Genomic DNA, 19,185 nt, shown 5'->3' on the forward strand with positions numbered 1-19,185 from the left:
CATGAGGTCAACAGTTCTTTGTCCAAATCTCAGTTTTCCTTCTGGGTTTGTCAACCACTGGTCTTTCTGCTTAGCACCAGCCTTGCGAAGTGCTGTTGTTTAAAATAGAACATTCTGTCAGTAAACTCTTCGTCAGGTTCTCTCTCTTAAGGATTCTTATGACACATCTGATAGAGTAGATAGTAACCAGAGAGCTATTCCAGAGTGCTGAAGGACTCTACTCCCAGAACTCCATTATTCATAGAGTCTACATTTTAGACCACTGCTTTTGCTGAACTACAGCTAGAAAAATACAGAATTTATGCTGATATTTATAGGCCCTACGAGGCCTGCCCATGGAGTACGACTAAGTACAGTTTTGGACTTTGGATAGGAATAGTATCGGGGTAGCCAAAAAGTTCATTCGGGTTTTATAAATGAACTTTTTGGCCAACCCAATGTGTTGTTAAGAACTTGCACTTTAGATTTTGAGTCTGACAGATCTGAGTCGAGTTGTTGCCATTTTGGTTGCTAATTGTGTAGTTAGAGAAGAACCCTTCTCCTCATTTGTATGACAGTAAGAATATTCTCTACATTGTAAGTGCCTTATAAGGATTAAATGTGATGATATATAAATAGTGCTTAACAGCAATTCAGGTACCTAGAAAAGACTCAGTAAATATTAGCAGCTACTTTCATTATTGTTACTACTAATATTTACTCTTCACACAAGTTCCGGTTTTACAGGTCTTATTGCAGAGATAATTAGGCAGGCTTACCTCACAGGGTGTGGATTAATTAATTGATGTTGGTAAAGCATTTCATGAAACCTTTGTGTACAATAGATTAAGTATGAGTTAAGATTAAAGTTGGTCTAGTTTAAAAAGACTTCATATCATGTGCTCTGTACAGGGGAGTTTCATTTCTTTTCAGGGCAGGTGACAGGCCATTTTGTAACATGTATTGTTTTTGTCTTTGATGGAGTCATGCTTGTAGAACAGAATCTTGGTGCCTGGAATCACACACATCTGAAATACACAGGATTTTCAGAAACTATTTCTAGTAGAGACCTGGCAGAGGCCACTGTACACAGGAGTTTTGGAAGCAGTTGTGTGTGTTGTTTGCTCTGCCCCTTCTCCCTGAGCCTCAGTGGAGTTGTGCACATAGCACATGAGTACCCCCTCCCCACGAACCCGCCCTCCCCCGTAGGTCTGGGCACAGTCGGGTGCCGGCAGCTCCCTGGCAGCCATCTCCACTACATGTGCGAGTGCTTGCTAGGACCCTCTAAAGTAGAGAAGGATTCAAGCAGCCTGTGGCCCTTGCTTATTATGAAAGCAAGGAGTGTGGTTATCATGTTGATTGGTCTCTAAGGAGGCAGATGTGGGGCAGTAATATTTTAGACTTATCTAAAATAAAGAAAAGAATGGACTAGAAGAGCAGAATCTGTTCCTGACTCTGAAGAGTTGTAGCTTCATGGAGAGCATCCTGAGGGAGGTGAGGCAGAGGACAATCTTGTGAGACATTTACTGTCTAAACAGGACCAGCACCTTATGGCCCTTGGACTGGGCTCTTATTTTTGTAAATAAAGTTGGAACAAAGCCACACTCATTTGCCCATGAATTACTTATGGCTGCTTTTGTGTCATGACAGAGACCATCCATCCAATAAGTCAAAAATAATTGCTATCTGGCCTTTTATAGGCAAAGTGTGTCATCTCTAGCCCAAAGTAGTGGTCTTCTCAGGTCTTTTCTCTTAGCAGGACTTAGGATCTTAAGAGCATGGGTTTTAGATTCAGACAGACCTGGACGCACATCCCAGTCCTGCTACTAACTAGCTATGTGACCTTGGGCAGATGGCCTAATGTCTCTGTGCCTCCATTTCTTCTGTAAAATCAAGTTAATAGTTAGAACCTGCCTTACAGGATTGTCAGAAGGAAATGACACAATGCCAAGAATGCACTTAGTGTGGTATCTGGCTTGAATTAAGTGCTCTGTAAATGTTCACTGCTATGGTTAGGATGATTCTGTGGGTCTGCAAATCATAGTCTCTGTTGTGCTGTCTGGGGTGACTTGAGCAGGTCCATCTCAGACCCACTGCCATGAACTCAAAGAAGAGGAGTAGGGGGTTTTCTGATACAGCAGAGTAGCAGCTCAGTGAATGGGCTGAGACCCTTGTTCCCCTGCACCCCGATCGTCAGAACAGCACTGCTGAAGTTGGTTGGCAGACTGTCTCCTGGCTGAGTGCATCATCCCTGTCCACTCTGTATTCTAGTCCCCCCTTGTTTGTGATGTTGCCTTATATGATTAGGAAGTATTTTTGTCCTTACGCTGTGATCCCAGGTATTGTTTAAAAACTTGAAATTTAGATGAGTCCTCCAACCCTGTTTGTTCCTCCATTCATTAAGCACTTGTGGAGTGCTTCTCTGTGCTAAGAACAGTTGCACACTCCTGTCCAGAGCCAGGACACAGTGCTTTGGGATTTGTTCCTTTGCCTCCCTCTTGGCTACATGACTGCCAGCTCTAGTTTGTTTTCAAAGTAGTGGCACCCCAGTAGGATGCCAAAGCTAGGAATTTTTATTATGTTTGCCTGACTTCATCCTGGGGGAGAAGAGAGCATACCACGTTTCAGGGTCTATTGGCTGTTTCTTAGGACAGATGAAGGAAATTGGGGAACAGGTTGACCAGTTATCTGCAAAGAAGGCCAAAAAACCATAGGGTTGGGCTCTGATGGATCTTGCAAAGGAGGCCCATGAAAAATAAAACAAGCCCCGGCAGAACTCAGGCCTTCACTCCTAAGGCACAACAAACCCAGGAGAATTTGAACAGCAGTGGAGGTCAAGGCTGGCCAGTACCCTCCCCTCGTCTGGCACCGTTCCTCTCGTAGGAGTATACCCCAAACCTAAAGAGAAGCCTTCACTGAGCTGTAGAAATGTAAGACACGTTTTCTAGGCCGGATGTGTTGATGGTGGGAGGATATGGTAGACAGCTGCTGTGTAGCCAGGGATTAGAGGGAGAAATACAAAAAGATGAAAGTGGTCCATGTCTGTCAATGAAAAACAGGACAAAAGGGACCTTCCCAGGCATTGTAGCTGTGCTTCTGAATTACCATCCATCATTGGTAACACATGGTTAACACTGACCTAGTGCTGTGCTTTGGTAGAATCCGACTATGTGTCGTGTTGTAATGCTGCTTACAGCTGGGCCACAGAGTCCTGCATGCCCTCACTCTGCCTGCCTTGCCAGGCTTGTCTCACTTCCACTCCCTGTACCCCAAGCTCCAGCTACACCCCACTTTATAGCTTTTCAAACATGCTGGGTGCTTTTCTACATGCCCATCCCTCCTGGAAAGCCCATCCCTGTGGCCAGTTCCTGGTCTTTCTCCAGGGGTCTGTCTGCTTAAAACATCTCTTCATTAGAGACCATTCACCTCCTCCAATCAGAGCCTCCTAATGCACCCAGTCTTTCCTCTGTGGGTCTCATCATGCTTGTAACTAGTTTTTAATGTCTATTTCCCCAACAAACCCTGTGAGGGCAGGGACCAAACCTTGGTTGGATGTTTGGCACATTTTAGTGGTTTACTACATTTGTTTACTGACTGAATGACCAGAAGGAGCACTGATTTATAAATGGTGGGTATGAAAAAAGCTTTTTTTAAAAAAAAATTTTTTTTTGTTTTGGTCTTGTTTTTCAAATAATTTCTGAACAAAGTATTTTATTATTTTATAGATACATACTACGTTTAAGGAATTCTCTGAGGTGGCATTATTTTCAGTGAGTGTGTGTGCGCTGGACAAATCTTACTTTTCTCTTTTCCCTACAGAATGAAATGTGCCTTGCTACTCAACAGCTTTCTAAGCAACTGCTGGCATATGAAAAACAGGTAACTTGATATATATGTGGCATATGTCTTAAGAGTATCTAGGTGGAGTTCTTACAAAGGAATTTTCTAGGGGCATCCTTTAGAGACCTTCCTTCTTTCCTTTGTTTTTTTCCATAGGCCAGTTCCATTTTTTCTTGTTCTTGCCTTTTCTTATCCACTGATAAATTCTGATGATTATCCAAAAGTCTATATATTCTTATGTACGTATTCTTAAAATTAGCTTACAAATGTAATCAACTGCCCTGAGGGTTTGTATTTTTTGAGGGACTACAAGTGCATCAACACTAAGAATTCCAGGCAAGAAACTGAAAGATACCATTCTATCTAGACAGAAGGGTGATGACCAACAACGGGGTAGCCTGGGAAGGGCAGTTGACGGTGTGGCTGGGGCAGAACAAGGGAGAGCTCTGGTTCTCTGCACTCAGGCACTCTGACATCATGTGCTCTTGGGAGGAGAGGAAGTCGATGTGGAGGGCAGTATCTTGTGGGATGATGCTATAGTGCTGAATCCCCTGGCATTCAGCTAACACCTGGCACTTTTTTTCTTTGGTCTTAGAATTTTGCTCTTGGCAAAGGCGATGAAGAGGTCATTTCTACACTCCACTATTTTTCCAAAGTGGTGGATGAGGTAAGATGGCAACATGGCAATTTTTTTTTTTTTGATTGAAGGATAAAGGTTTTACAGAATTGTGTTGGTTTCTGCTAAACATCAGTATGAATCAGCCATAGGTATACATAGCAAATTTTTATTTGATTCTTTTTTCAAACTTTCTTTCCTCTTTATTTCACCCTACTTTTTATTTTTAGGTATATACTTAAATATCTGAGAAGGTATCTCAACTTTATCTTCCAAGGCTCATTTCATAAATGAGATTTGTATGTGGTTATGTTTGATTTTGGCTTGAGGGGAGAGGCCTTGGTACACATAAGCAATAGTTTGAAAGAAAGACTTCTAAGAATTCAGTTTCCTAAGGAGGAAGAATTACTGTCTCAGGGCTGCTGTAATAAAGTTACACATAGGTGGCCCGAAACAATGGACATGTATTCTCTCACAGTTCTGGAGGCCACAAGTATGAAATCAAGTTATTGGCAGGGCCACGTTCCATCCAGGGGAGAATCTGTCCTGGCTTCTCCCAGCTTCTGGTGACTCTGGGTGTTCCTTGACTTGTGGCAGCATCACCCCAGTCTCCACCCCTGACTTCACGTGGCCTTCTCTCCCCACCCTACCACCTTTTGTTTTCTTCATGTCTGTGTCTTATTTTCTTATTAGAATGCTTGTCAGTGGATTTAGGGCACACCTGGATAACCCAGAGTGATCTTATTTTGAGATCCTTTACTGTATCTGCAAAGATCCTTTTCCCTAAAATCCCCATGGTATAGACATAACTTTGCGGGGAGTGTGAGTCAACCCACTACAGAGAGATTCTGACAACTGTTCTTACGGCTCTATTGTATAATATATTTGGAATATTTGTGAAAAGCAGGTATTGGTATAGGAAAAGTGCCTAAATCCTACTTGTAAAAACTTAAGAGCTCAGGTGCTACGGGTGCTGGGCAGCACCCTATGCCAAATTAGATGAGCGTAAACGACTTCATTTTTCAAGGCGTTTGTAGTACTTAAAATAGAATATCTTCAGAGAATAAGCAAACAAGACAGTGTACAGGTGCCATTTCACGGTGCCACTGTTGATACGAAGGTGACACTGTCTTCAGTTTAAAGAACGAGAAACTGACGTTCACATAAATTTGTGCCAGTTGTCTGTTCATTCACTTCACCAAGTCAATATTCATTCAACAAATACTGACCACCTGCTATTTAGCAGATGCAGTTCGAGGCACTAGGGATGTAGATACAAACTGCAGTTGGTAGTGAGCTTTGTCCTCTGTTCCACTGCTGGGGCTCTTCGTATAATAATATGGATGCATGTGTAGTCCAGAAGAGGAGGAAGATGAATGGAAAATGGAATTAGAGAAGAGCAACAAGTAATTTTGTTGAAGGTGAGAAGAATTTTTCTTAATTAACAGTAAATGAATAACCCAGGGGGAGAAGCAGTAGTCTGCACTCACTGAAGTTATGTTTTCTTGACCAAAAGAGAGTTGCTAAGGACATGTGGTTATTTGTCAAAACCCTAAATTAGGATTTCTACTTTAAGATCTTTACTCATAACTATATTTTCCTGGGCAGGAATGATGATTCTTTTTTTTTTTTTAATGGATTTTTATTGAAACATAGTTGATTTTTCAGTGTTAGTTGCTGGTATGCAGCAAAGTGATTCAGATATATATTTTTTCTTTCATATTCCTTTCCATTATAGTTTCTTACACAATATTGAATATAGTTCCCTGTGCTTCTATAGTAGGACCTTGTTGTTTTTTTTATATGTAGTAGTTTATATCTGCTAATCTCAAACTCGTAACTTATTCTTCCACACCTTTTGCTCTTTGGTAATTTTAAGTTTGCTTTCTATGTCTGTGAGTCTGTTTCTGTTTTGTAAATAAGCTCATTTGTGTCCTATTTTAAATTGCGTGTATAAGTGATGCTGTGTGATTTCCATAGTAGCTGCACTGGTTTACATTTCCACCACCAGTATAGGAGCCTTCTCTTTTCTCCACACCCTCTCCAGCATTTATTATACCTCATTATAGTTTTCATTTGCATCTCTCTAACTGTTAGTGATGTTGAGCATCTTTTCATGAACTTATTGGCCAGTGATGATTCTTTCAGTGGGGAATGATCATTCCAAAAGGATGGCAGCTTGGAGGTGTGATTTTTATAGGCAGTGTCATAGCCTTCTGGGAACTTAGCACTGGGACTTTTCACACAAGCCTCTTGATGTCAAGACTTAAGCCAGTGAAAGCAGTTAGCTCAGGTGGGAAGTGGAGAGTAACTTTTGAGGTAGTTTTCTCTACCTGGGTCTATATCAGGTTGACAATTTTTCAAAAGAAGTAATTTGACTCAGAAATTGAAAAATCCAACTAAAAGTAAAGATTTGTGTCACATATTTAATAGGATGTGTTGGATTCAGATCTTTGATGTTATAGGCATATAGAGATTTTTATCCTTGATGATTTCACCAAAAGCAAGGTTTCTAGATTACTTATTTTTAGTGCATCTGAGACAGGGAATTTTTGACATTATTGATTGCATTGCCCAGTGTGTGTCAGGCCCTCTGCTCTGAGTGTTACTTATTCACGTTATTGTTTTATCCTCACAAGAGTCATGCAGGGAACATGCTGTGATGCCCATTTTCTGTGTGATGATACTAAAGTGCCAAGAGATGGTCTGTGCTCTTTGCACAGCAGAGGTGGTGTGTTTGGAAGTGATTATCCCTTACCTCCCAAAGCCCCAGAGTAAAGAGTTGGTGACACAGATCCCTTGATCCTTAAGAAGAAATTAGGAAGAAAATGAATAGTTCAGAAATTTGCCATTCCTGAGGTATATAACCTTTAGAAAGAAAACCATTTAACCTCTCTGCGTTTTGGTTTTTTCATCTGTAAATGACAGAAGCAGGATAGTCCACTTAACCAAGCTGTTATAAAGATTAAATTAAATAATTAGAGCATTCGATGCAGAGCCAGTTCATTGAATTCGTCTAATTAACTGTTTTAAAAAAAAAAAAAGGTACATTTCTTATTGCAGTTATTCAGGAAAAGTAGTTAACACATTCTATGCTAATGCATTTTTTGGTATGGCTGTCTTCATGTGTTCCTCCACAGGGAGAAAAAAAAACAACTGCGATTCTTTGGCTTGATTGAAAGATAAGGGGAACATTGACTGGCCAGCTGCTCCCTTGCCTGACAGATGGTTGACCTTAGGCCAGTTTTTAATCTTGTCAGAGCAGCCTCTGCAAGCACCACCCTGAAGGACCAGATCTGTTGGGAGATCTGTGTGCAAAAGGGGGATGCGGGCATGTGACTTTGATCGGTGCTGAAAGAAACTTCACCTAACATTTACCCCAAAAAACAGTCGCTGGGTGATTTCTCCTTATACACCCAACAGGAATCTCAGAGCATCCTCATAGTATCTGGAAGTCTGGGCCTTCCACTGTTCATTACCAACTACCACACGTTAAATGTTTTGGCCACTTTGTGAGCGTGAAAGACAAACTGTATCCCAGACAATGTTTTGAGAAGAGCGTGAATTTTAGATCCCAGTAGCCAGGGATTAACATCCTAGCTGTTCCACTTATTTGCTCTCTAGATTTAGAGATTTATTTGCCCACCTATAAAACTGAGGATAATAAATAATACCCATCTGACAGAGTAGATGGGAACTAAGTGATATAAAAGCACAGAAAGCGGGCACACAAAGTGGTGCACGAGGGGCTCCAAAGTGTTAGTGCTGGTGGTGATGATTTTTATTTCTCCTAGACCCTTTACAAGGGCAGGATTTAGTAAGGCCTTGAGATGGAAGAGAGGAAAGAATCAAGAGCTGTTAAAATTATGTGGCGAGGAGGAGCATATCTGAATATAGCCTTCTTGCTCCTGGAAAGGTCTGCAATCTGGCTGGGTTGTCTCTGCAGGGAGCTTTCTCTCTCCATGGCAATTCCCAGGTCCCCAGTGCCTACACTTGCAGGGTAGGTAGGTTCCCAGCAGGCCAGTCTTTAAGGTATGACCTCAGCCCCGTCTGAGAGAGCACGCGCACGCGCACGCAGAGGCCTGGCAGAGTACTCACCTTACTGCCCACACATCAGAGCGTTCTCCTTCTCTAGGTGCACGTGGCTCACATCCAGAACACAGAGCCAGAATTTGCACAGTAAGCAAACAATAACCATGGGCTCAGAAATTCCTTTGCTGCTGCTGCTGCTAAGTCGCTTCAGTCGTGTCCGACTCTGTGCGACCCCATAGACGGCAGCCCACCAGGCTCCCCCGTCCCTGGGATTCTCCAGGCAAGAACACTGGAGTGGGTGGCCATTTCCTTCTCCAATCAGAAATTCCTTTAGCAAACTTAAACGGTGCACTGGTCAGTTAGAACCTTGCCTTTAGTTTTTAATACCTCTTAGTCTATGTCATTTACTGCTTTATGAAGGCTAATTTATTTGCTAAGAAGTCTAACTGGGCTGTTTAACCATATGGAAGTATTCAGTGTGATCGCTCAGTGAAATAAGACAATGTCAGAAATAGTAGGTATAATTTTCTTCAATAGATTTCTCTTTCTTTCAGCTTAATGTTCTCCATACAGAGCTGGCTAAACAGTTGGCAGACACAATGGTTCTACCAATTATACAATTTCGAGAAAAGGATCTTACAGGTAAAGTATCTGAGTTCAATGCCATATACTTTCAGAATATTAATTAAGTATTTATTTTTTCTCTGCAACTGTTTCTTTAAGTGTGTGGATCATTGAGAAGTACCCTCTTTTTCAGCTTTTATTAAATCCTCATAGTGTTCTTGGCTCACCTAAAGGAAGTCAAAGGCTAATAAGAAAACAGAGTTGGAAACAATTGTAATGTGACGAGGGCAGCTTGATAGAGCTGTACAGGGAACAGAAACAGCACACAGAAAGGCGTTATTACCCGTTTGAGGGTAGGGTGCCAAGGAAGGCTTCCTAGAGAAGAAGATCTCTGAGCTGAGTTTTGATAAATAAATGTTTACCAAGTAGACAGAGTTAACAAGGCTCATATTACAGCTAGTTGTTGATCAGTTGCTAAGTCATGTCCAATGTTTGTGACCCCATGGACTGCAGCATGCCAGGCTTCCGTGTCCTTCACTATCTCCCGGAGTTTGCCCAGACTCTTGTTGGGGGCATTTGTAAAGGCATGCTGTTCTTGTGGAGCCATGAATACTTTGGAATGTAAGTGGGAAGCTTCAGGAGGAAAGGTCAAAGTGGGGACCATGCGGTATCCATGCTCGATTCTGGGATATAGCTGTGAACAGCAGTGGAGCTCACATTTAGTGGGAGGGAGTACCTGTGACTAGTTCAGAGAGCCTAGTTGCTCTTTTGGGTTAATTTTGGTTCTTCAACTAAAATAAAACTTTAGAATAATTTTATATCATTTGAAATGAAGGTAGTGAAAAAATAAATATACCATAATCTTGAAAAAACTTAATTGATATTACTTTTGGGAATGTGGATTTTCTAGTCCTTTTGTCCATTTTTATTTCATTGAAAATATTCATTGCTCAGAGAGTAAAGAATTATATTTTCTACAACACCAATATAAAAAATTGCAGAACAGAAAGTCTGAACCTGAGTACTGAAAAATCTGTTGTTCAGGATAGTACTTCCTCTTTAAAAATACAGCACCTTAAAGTTTTCTTTTTAGGCAGAAAAAATGCCATTCATGGAAGGCCAAATCTTAAACATGAAGCTTTCTTCCCCCTCACTTTGAGATCCCCTGTGAGGCCTACCAGAGAAACGGCAGAAGTGGCATAAACTCCACCCAAGGGCAGTTTGGAAGCAGTAACACTTGATAAATAAAAAATAATACATAATATGTCAGCTTGTATGAAGAGAAATCTCGATTGAGCAGACTTTTTTATGTTTTTTAGTGTTGCTCATCTATAATCACATGTAAATCCCAGACCTAAATACAGTCCTGTCCTGTGCTGTTTATCCAGTGGTAACTGAAAACTTCATTGAGTGCGTTTTAAAAGAAGATTTTCTCTAAATGAAAATATTAGAAACATGTAGGGGTGTCATTTAAAAAACGAACTCTTAAGTCTTTTGGAGACAGAAGAATCCCCGCTGACTTATATGGTCAGACTGATGTTTCTCAGGTTTGTTGGTGGGAACCTCAGCTTGAGAATGCCCTGCAGCCTTGATGACGTGGCCCTTGTTAGTCCAGAGGGCTCAACTTGTGGAGTAGCATTATTTACCAGGATGATTTTTTTTTTTTTATAAGAGAATAAAAGTATCCAGTAGTAGTGAAAAGAGAAGTCTCTTAGTATTCATGAAAAAAGTTGTTATCCTTTTCTGATGACACCAAGACAGAAATTTGAAGGGTTTACTTTGGGTCATACCAACTCTTTAGTGACCCCATGGACTGTAGCCCACCAGGCTCCTCTGTCCACGGGATTTCCCAGGCAAGAATACTGGAGTGGGTTGCCATTTCCTCCTCCAGGGATCTTCCCAGTCAAGGGATTGAACCTGGGTCTCCTGCATTGGCAGAGGGGTTCCTTAGCACTGAACTATCTGGGAAGCCTGCTTACCCACCAGTATAAGTACATAATCTGAATGAAGATAATACAAGAGTTTTTAAGCAGGTGATTTAAAATTGATAAGGAAAAAACTCTAAAACTGCTCCAATGGGAAGTAAAAGATGAGAAAGAAAGAAAAATTAAAGAATAGAAAGGCAGAAAGTAGCCCCCATATTAGAAAGAATAACAAAAATGTGAAGAGAAATTTATAAGCTGGAAGCAGTTTTGAGACAAAAAAACAACATACAAAATGTGAAAATGCTTTTCTCTGTTGATAAAGTAAAAATGGATTATTTTAGAATTGTAGAAAGTGTCACTTCCTTTTAAATATCTCTGTGCTTTTAAGTTTTTAACCTTGGATGGTCATTGCTCTGTAACATTGACTTTGTTAAGCCGTCTTTATACATGATGTGTGTGGCACCTACATGGGGTAATATTTATTGGTGTTGGCTTGTTGCAAGTACAGTATACTAGATGACTTCAGAAGTTTTTCATTAAAGCAAGCATCCTCAGTCACCAGGACCTGGGAGTGCTGGTGAAGACTTTCCCCTTCCATGTACATGTCTTTATTTTCCTGGGAAAGCACAGAGCTCTGGGTTGGCATACTTTTTCTTTGTTTTAAGATGTTTCTTTTCTCTTATTCAGAAGTAAGCACTTTAAAGGATCTTTTCGGACTTGCCAGCAGCGGTAAGCATCTTCTCTGGTCTTGGTATGAGGGTTTAGTTTGCCTGTGGGTAGAGATGCTGAATGAATGTCTTGCCTTTCAACCCACCTGGGTGCTAAAATATCTGTTTATTTTTAGAGCATGACCTCTCAATGGCAAAATATAGTAGGCTTCCTAAAAAAAAGGAGAATGAAAAGGTAAGAAAACCTGCCTTCCATGTTATTTTTCACTTCATTTATTTAAGCTTCTTTTATGTTTTCCTGTTATGAATTTGTGGCATTGAGGGTGTCCTGATGAATTTTTTTTTTTCCTACACATGGATTTTTAAAAATATTTATTCTGAATCTCTTAAGTAGACTTCTGCTTCTCGGTTCTAGCTTTTCAAACTGGTTTATTAAACATGAACTTGGAACCATTGTAAAATGATAATCATGTAATGATTCTAACTTAAGCTTGATACCTCATATGATTATCTGATTCATATATACTCAGGCACTTGATCTCCTTGCCCTGGATATAGACTCTGATTCTTTAACTCATGCTTTTTAGCTTCTTAGCTGCTATAGAGAATATCAGGGACTTCCCTATAGCTCAGATGGTAAAGAATCTGTCTGCAGTGCAGGAGACCCGGGTTCAATCCCTGGGTCAAGAAGATCCCCTGGAGAAGGAAATGGCAACCCACTCCAGTATTCTTGCCTGGAGAATCCCATGGACAGAGGAGCCTGGCGGGCCAAGTCCATGGGGTCACAAAGAGTTGGACACAACTAAATGACTAACACACACACACACATACATAGAGAATATCGAATATTTTCAGATATATAACTTTTACTCCCGTTCCATGATTTACCGGGAATACAGTCTTGCGAGTGCAGCAGAATGTTTGTGGCTGTGAGTGCATGCTGCCATATCATTTTCCTAAAGGACTGTAGTTCTTTGTAGTGCTGCCAGCAGAAAGTCTTGTCTTCACCCTCACAAACACTGAGATGCCATTAATTTTGGTATTTTTAATTTGACTTTTTAAAAACTTGAGGGAGAACCTTAGGTTTTTTGTCACAAATATTGCTCTAATGAATAAACAAACATGTTTTGAAGTTGCCAGCTCATACAAAATTGCCGCTTGCTTTGGACAGCTTGCCACTGGTTTTCCTCTCCCCTCTTAACCAGGTGAAGGCTGAAATTGTGAAGGAGGTGGCCGCAGCCCGGCGAAAACAGCACCTTTCCTCCCTTCAGTACTACTGTGCCCTCAATGCGCTGCAGTACAGGAAGCGCGTGGCTATGATGGAGCCCATGCTGGGCTTTGCCCATGGACAGGTAGGGCTGTCCCCCTGCCCTGAGGCCTCAGACCTGACCAGCTGTGGAGAACAGCGTGGTGTTCTGCTGACGAAGCCCCTAGGAGACATGGAAGCATCATCAAAGAAAGAAACACAGATGCACAGCCTTCCTGGAGGCTACTAGATGCAGCACTGGAGAGCTTCCAGAGGGGCTGGGTCCTCAGTAGCTAGGCTTGTTAGGCTGCATGTGTAGGAAACAATGGCCCATTCCCAGGACTCCCGTGGGGGGGAGCCAGCATGGCCTTTGTGTCTGATTCCAACGAAAGCTAGGCCTGGTCCAATTTTCTGAGAAGCCTCTGACTCCCAGATTGGTGGAACTGGGCCTGCAACCAGGACTCCGCATGTTCCTTTGTATTCTGTGTGGGAAAGGCTCTTTTCACAAGATAACCTTGCTGAGGTTATTGCCAGCACCTTGGCTTCTGGGGCATGGGGAAACGTTGCCACTGCTTGATGAAGTTTCTGTAGAATTCTGATCCAGCTTCTTCCCCCCATTTCACGGGCTACTGAACACTGTCTGCAGGGAGGCTACAGTTTCAGGATGGGGCCTTGACCTGGGACACCATCCCTCACACTCCACTCCTACTCTGCGTTTGCCCCACTTAGCTTGGCTCCAACACCTCACTTGGGCACGTGAAAAACATACCTGGGAATCTTCTCAGTTAACCTTCTAGGGACAAAAGGGAATGTGAAGAAGCAAAACGTTGAGAAGAAAAAAAGCAACTTTAAAAAAACCGCACATGTGAGCACCTATCATTTTTAAAATACATTTTAAAAATACATATATTTCCAAAAAATTAAATATCCGTTTCATTCAAAAAGAGAATAAGAGAGAACCTTCAAACATTTAAGCTCAGCTTTCTTCTCAGTATGTTTGTTACATTGTTTAGTGGTGGGACAGTAAGGTCCGCTTATGTCTTCAGAGGTAATATTTAACTAGAGCAATATAATCGGTGTGTCAGCTGAGTAAAGCTAGATTAAACCAAACATTAGCGCTGTCCAGCTGTGGGCTCCAGTCCTCAGCAAATCCTTGGGCACTGCCCAGCTTCCTCGGAAGGGGCACGTGTGTCTACTCGTGTATACGCACTCACACTCTGCTGCCTTCCCCTCTTCTGCTCAATACTGCCCCTCTGCCCCTGCCCTTGTCCTGGCATTGTTAGAGAATGCCAGTACTCCCTTGCTCTCTCTCACTAATACCTCTTCTTACATCTGACCTCCTTGATTAGCAGTTCTTGCCTTTGGAGCAGTAATTCCTTCTCAGTTAGAGGCCCCGAGTCAGGGAAGGACCTGGACTCAGCATCTCAGAAAGATGAACAGCTCCGGGCCTGATGGGTCAGTGTCTGGGGAGCTGGGTTGGTCAGAGGAGGGTCCTCACAAGGCCTGAAGGCTGGGTTTGATACTGACTGGTTTCACTGGCTTTCACGGCCTCCCACCCTGGCCGCGGAGGGGAAGACGACACAGGCGCAGTAGTGCTGGTGTAGCCCTGCACCTCGGAAGGCAGAGCAGAGCACACCATCCTTGCTGGGTGGTGGCAGTATCGTTTTTGAGGACGGAGGATGGCATGTTTCATTTTTTATATGAAAAGTATGCAGATTTCAAGACAGAAGGCTGGATGAAAGTCTCACCCTGCAGACTCTTAAATTCTGATAAAAAGTATAGTTCCTTCCTGTAAACGAGGTTGTTGTCTGACACCGTGAATCTTTGGATGATTCTGAAGCATTCGCTGTCCTCCTGCCTCATAAGCCCTCTGTACCCACTGCCCACGGAGCATCTGCTTTGGTAGCTGATGGTCATGTGACCACAGTACTTCTGTTCACAGAGGGCCACGGACTGAGGTCTTTGGATGATGTTGCACCAATAAGACTTCTCAGCACCACCCCCTTTAGTGAAGGTGGTTTGACTCCAGTTTTTCCTTCTCTGGCCCTCAATAAACAGGTTTCCAATTAAGCCATGATTCAATCTTGATGCCTGCCCACAGATTGAGGTTTTGTAATCTGTGTACAGGTACATGAGAACATAAAAAAGTTGTATTTACAGGGTGAGTCGTACATCATGTGGTTGTATAAGCCGGTGGTGAATGCCTTCCTTCCATCAGGTTGTTTAAAGGACTGCATGAGCCTCTACCCTTGGTGTTTACAGAATAGTAGAGGAGCTGAGATATGGACTTAGAGTATCAATTCCAAGGAGTTCGGGGCGGGGAAGCAGAGGAAAAGCCACCTTCGTGCTGTGTCCTCAGAAATGCAGAATGCTCATTAAACAGACTTTGATGTTTAACATTTCTGGGACTCAGAGTGGCATTTACAGTGTTGATCTCTGTATGGGTCCAAAGCCACAGAGCCAGGGCATCTCCCTGCAGGTATTCCTTGCATTAGGAATACCCCAAGCACTGTGTTTCTGTACCATGAGAACTAAGAACACTGGTGTATGTGCCTCCCCTGGGTGTCTGGGGGGCCAGGCGTGAGGATGTCAGAACTGTATCAATGACACCTCCTAGCCTCTTAGAGGTGAAAGGTTGATTTCCATGCCCACTACCTGGGCAAGACCTGCTTCCAGATCAGAATGTTGGGGAGCAGGAGGGCCCCGCCCCCAGTGTCCAGCACCTACGCAATGCCACAGCCCTGCTGTGTCCTTCTCCTGCACGATCCCCTTTAAGTTGATGTCAGAGCTGAAAGGGCCTTTTAAGGATCTTCAGCCCCATTTTCCTTCTGCAAGCTGGCAGCCAGGTCACTGTCTGTCCGGCCTGTGTTCTTAGCCACACGTGGCTCAGTGAGAAGAGGCAGTCAGTGTGGCCTTCCCTTCACTGAGAGCTGCACACTGCTTCTCTGCTGCTTGCTGGTGCTGTGCATGTCACCGTGTTAGCTGCTGGAGACTCAAAGGTGAATAAGACCTAGTACTGGCCCTGAAGAGTTGACTCTAAATTCACACAGGAAAAAGGCAGATGATAATATCTACATAATTATCAGTAGGAGTTATTGATGAGGGGGTATGTACCAAGCACTTATACTACCTCTGGTCTTCACAGCCTTTCAGCGAGTTAGCAGGCTCCACCCCTCTCCCTCTCCCGACGCACCGAGGGCTGTGGGAGTAACTCTCGGCTGGTGAGGTGGGGCTCAGCTGGAAGGCAGCCAGTGCTGCTGGCAGGAGGGCCCACTAGTGTCAACCACCCTGGTGCCGTCAAGCTCACATTTCATGAGTTTTGTCAATCACCTTCCCCAGACAGTTTTCAGAATGTCAATTGTATCTTTCAGATTAACTTTTTTAAGAAGGGAGCAGAGATGTTTTCGCAGAGTATGGACGGCTTCTTATCCTCTGTCGCAGACATGGTTCAAAGGTAATGCTGTGCTCTGGTTTGACTCTCCTTTGCCTTTTATCTTTTCTCCTGAGTCAGTCTCTCTGCAAGGTGAGGGGAGGGCCCCACAGAGCCCCCTGCCCTGACCGCCTCCACTCCATAAATGCTCAGAGACGGCACCCATCTCTTCGCTGTGCTCTTTGTGAGTAGTGTGCTTGGAAAGCCATGATTTCTGCAGTTCTTGACTTGTATGGAGCCAGAGTCCTATCTACTACAAATTCTAAACAAAAATTAAAATGTCCACAAGGGTGCTTTCCCATTAAGTCCAAGTTCCTCTTCTTAAGATCTTCACGTTATAAGCCTATGAGTCCAGTTTAGAAGAGTGGCTTGCTTTTTTCTTTGAGAGCTAACGGAGTTATCAGCCAGAAGTGCTGCAGCTTTTCAGGAAACTCAGCATCATTTGTGAATGACAAATAGATATATAAGACATTAAGCCTTTTTAAAATTCATTTAACAAACTGCAGCTCAGCCTTGCAAATGCAGACTGTCCTACCCACGTTTAATTGAGGCTCCGGCTGCTCTGAGTCTCCCTGCTTCCTGTCATCAGTGTCCCCGCTAGTGAACTCATGGAAGGCGCCCAGGCACCGCCAACGCCAGGCTCATTTCATTAACAGCACAGACGTGCGGTTCCTTGAGCACTCCTCACGATTCCTGGAATATAGAAATGTTGTCTCTGTATATATAGATGTATAACTGATAAGTCAGTGTACAAAATAGAAATATAAGTAGAGGATCTTATTTTGTGTGGAAAAATGAGTGTTGTTCATTTTCTTGAGGATGTGCCTTTCAAAGTATCTTTAAAAGGCCAAGGAGTAGAATTTATTTGGGCAACACGGGGAGAGTTGTGGTTTAGGAAAGCATATATTCCTTCGTAAAAGTCCCTAAACTGTTTTTTTCCTCTGATTGCTGATGCACGTTAAATTTATAATTATGCTAGAAAGCAGTTTGTGAAATCTGAATTCAATTTCCTGCCTTGTAATGTGATTGTGAACCCCTGGGAGTGTCAGGAAAAAGTGAAAATAGGGAGCCCATTAACTTGTCACTGCAAAACGCTCTCTCCCTTATCTCTCGCCGCCTCTCTCATCCTGCCTTGACTCTCAGAATCCCACGGTTTTCTGTGTCTGCGAGAACTACTTGTGCTTCAGGGTTTTCTCGTAGACTAGATTTTTATATTAACGGAGGGCAGGACGTTTGTGCCTGTTTCCGGCACGCTGCAGTGCTCGCGTCCTCTCTCCTTGTCGGCGTCTCTCTGAACTGTCACCAGGGCACCAGCTGTTCCCACAGTCTCGTGACTGGGCCCTGGCCACACAGCCTGCTCCTGAGGGCTGGGTCTACTTTTATGAGTTGCACTTCTGCTGCCTGACGAGGCATTTTGCGACAGAGGCAGCAGGTGGGGTTCCCAGCTGAACCCGGGAGCCCCGGAACCTCCTGGTTCAAACAGTGAAAGCATTCAGTTAAGAATTATCATTTTCCTATCCCTTAAGTTTTCTTCTGGTGAGTAGATGAATACTGCTGCCCCCCCCCCCCGCCAGCCTATGTTGCACTGCCATATGTCAGCAGCCAGCCCACCTGAGAGGCCGAGGGAACGGTGTCTCGTGGCGGCCCTGGGCTCTGCAGCGCTTCCCCAGGAGATGGATGCCTGGCCTCCCATCCAGTTGTGAGAGGATTCAGAACCCAGCCTGAACCCACATGGGTGGTATTTCAAACCACCCCTGGTGCCAGGGGCTTTGCTTTTAATCCTACTCCAAGTGATAACACTTCAGCCTTTTTTATTGATTCCTTCTCACACACACTTTTTAATTAAATAAAACATGATTTTGTAAAAAAAAAAAAAAAAAAAACTATGAAGGGAACATTTGAAGATGGTGACTTTTCTACCCTGTTCCTGAGTTCCTGTTTTAGCTCAGAGTTTTTGAGCCTGAGTCCACATGGGTCGGGGAGGGGAGGGGACAGTTACTAAAAGCTCCCTGCAGTTGTGTGCACGATGTTGTGTTGGTTCACATGAGGGCTTTCCTGGGGGAAAGCATGCTTACCTTTCATGAGATCGTCAGAGGCTTCTCACAAAAGCTGATGAGCCTACAAGGTTCTGTATATGTTTGGCTTCCTCTTTCTACATCCTTACCGCTTAATTTTTTTTTTTCTCATTTCTTTGTCTCAGCCTTGGCAGTGACAGGCAGGTTAAACTAATGAGGTTCATTGGTGGAGCCCCAGGCATTCCATTCAAATGTCTAAACAGCCAAAATTAACTCAGACTGACTGCTTGTATCAGGGAAACATTAAACAAGACCCAGCCAGTAGACACTGAACCTCTAAGAGGAGAACATGGAATGACCAAGCCCGAGCTCACTCACCTGCAGAACGCCTTTGAAAGGAAATGCTGAGGAGCTCACTCTAAAACCCTGGACTCATTGGCCCCCAGGCTTCCTTCTGAAATCAACACTGGAGTTCAGTCCTGTCTCCTTACCGCAGCGGGGAAGTGGAACAGTGCCTCTAGAGTTTGTTTTCTTGGGTGGAAGGACCATCCTGGCAGATTGTGTTTAAGACTTTATAACCCAGGCTGTCCTCACTGGGTGTGGTAGCTGTTGGGGCCTCACCTTATCGAGGAGAAAGGGCAGCTGCTTGTTTCAAGGTAAAGCTTCCAGGTTTTCCACACTTCAGGGCACAAGGAAATGAAAGCCAGACCATGGGCAAACTACGGCCCGCCAGCCCGTGCCATGTCCGGCCATCTCTGGACAGTTGAGTAGCTGTCACCCAAGGGAAAATCATCGGTTGCCTTTGTGTTTGCACTCTAGTTGCTTTCCAGTCTCCAGTGGCCATCTCCACTCCTGCCTAGATAGTGGGTA

At 43.5% G+C, this 19,185-nt stretch overlaps 1 protein-coding gene across 6 annotated transcripts in view; it reads left to right on the forward strand.

Annotated features, from left to right (window-relative positions):
• The window catches only part of APPL2 (adaptor protein, phosphotyrosine interacting with PH domain and leucine zipper 2), a 52,598-nt gene that overhangs the window by 15,666 nt on the left and 17,747 nt on the right, over positions 1–19,185 (forward strand). For all 6 annotated transcript variants that reach the window (XM_006056600.4, XM_006056597.4, XM_025283593.3 and 3 more), the window contains 7 exons: positions 3,799–3,858; positions 4,415–4,486; positions 9,022–9,109; positions 11,644–11,685; positions 11,801–11,859; positions 12,830–12,976; positions 16,242–16,324. In XM_006056600.4, the coding sequence (XP_006056662.1) occupies positions 3,799–3,858; positions 4,415–4,486; positions 9,022–9,109; positions 11,644–11,685; positions 11,801–11,859; positions 12,830–12,976; positions 16,242–16,324 (551 nt within the window). The remainder of the gene's footprint in view (positions 1–3,798; positions 3,859–4,414; positions 4,487–9,021; positions 9,110–11,643; positions 11,686–11,800; positions 11,860–12,829; positions 12,977–16,241; positions 16,325–19,185) is intronic.

The sequence above is a fragment of the Bubalus bubalis genome, chromosome 4 (genome assembly GCF_019923935.1).
Source record: "Bubalus bubalis isolate 160015118507 breed Murrah chromosome 4, NDDB_SH_1, whole genome shotgun sequence".
Taxonomy (NCBI): domain Eukaryota; kingdom Metazoa; phylum Chordata; class Mammalia; order Artiodactyla; family Bovidae; genus Bubalus; species Bubalus bubalis.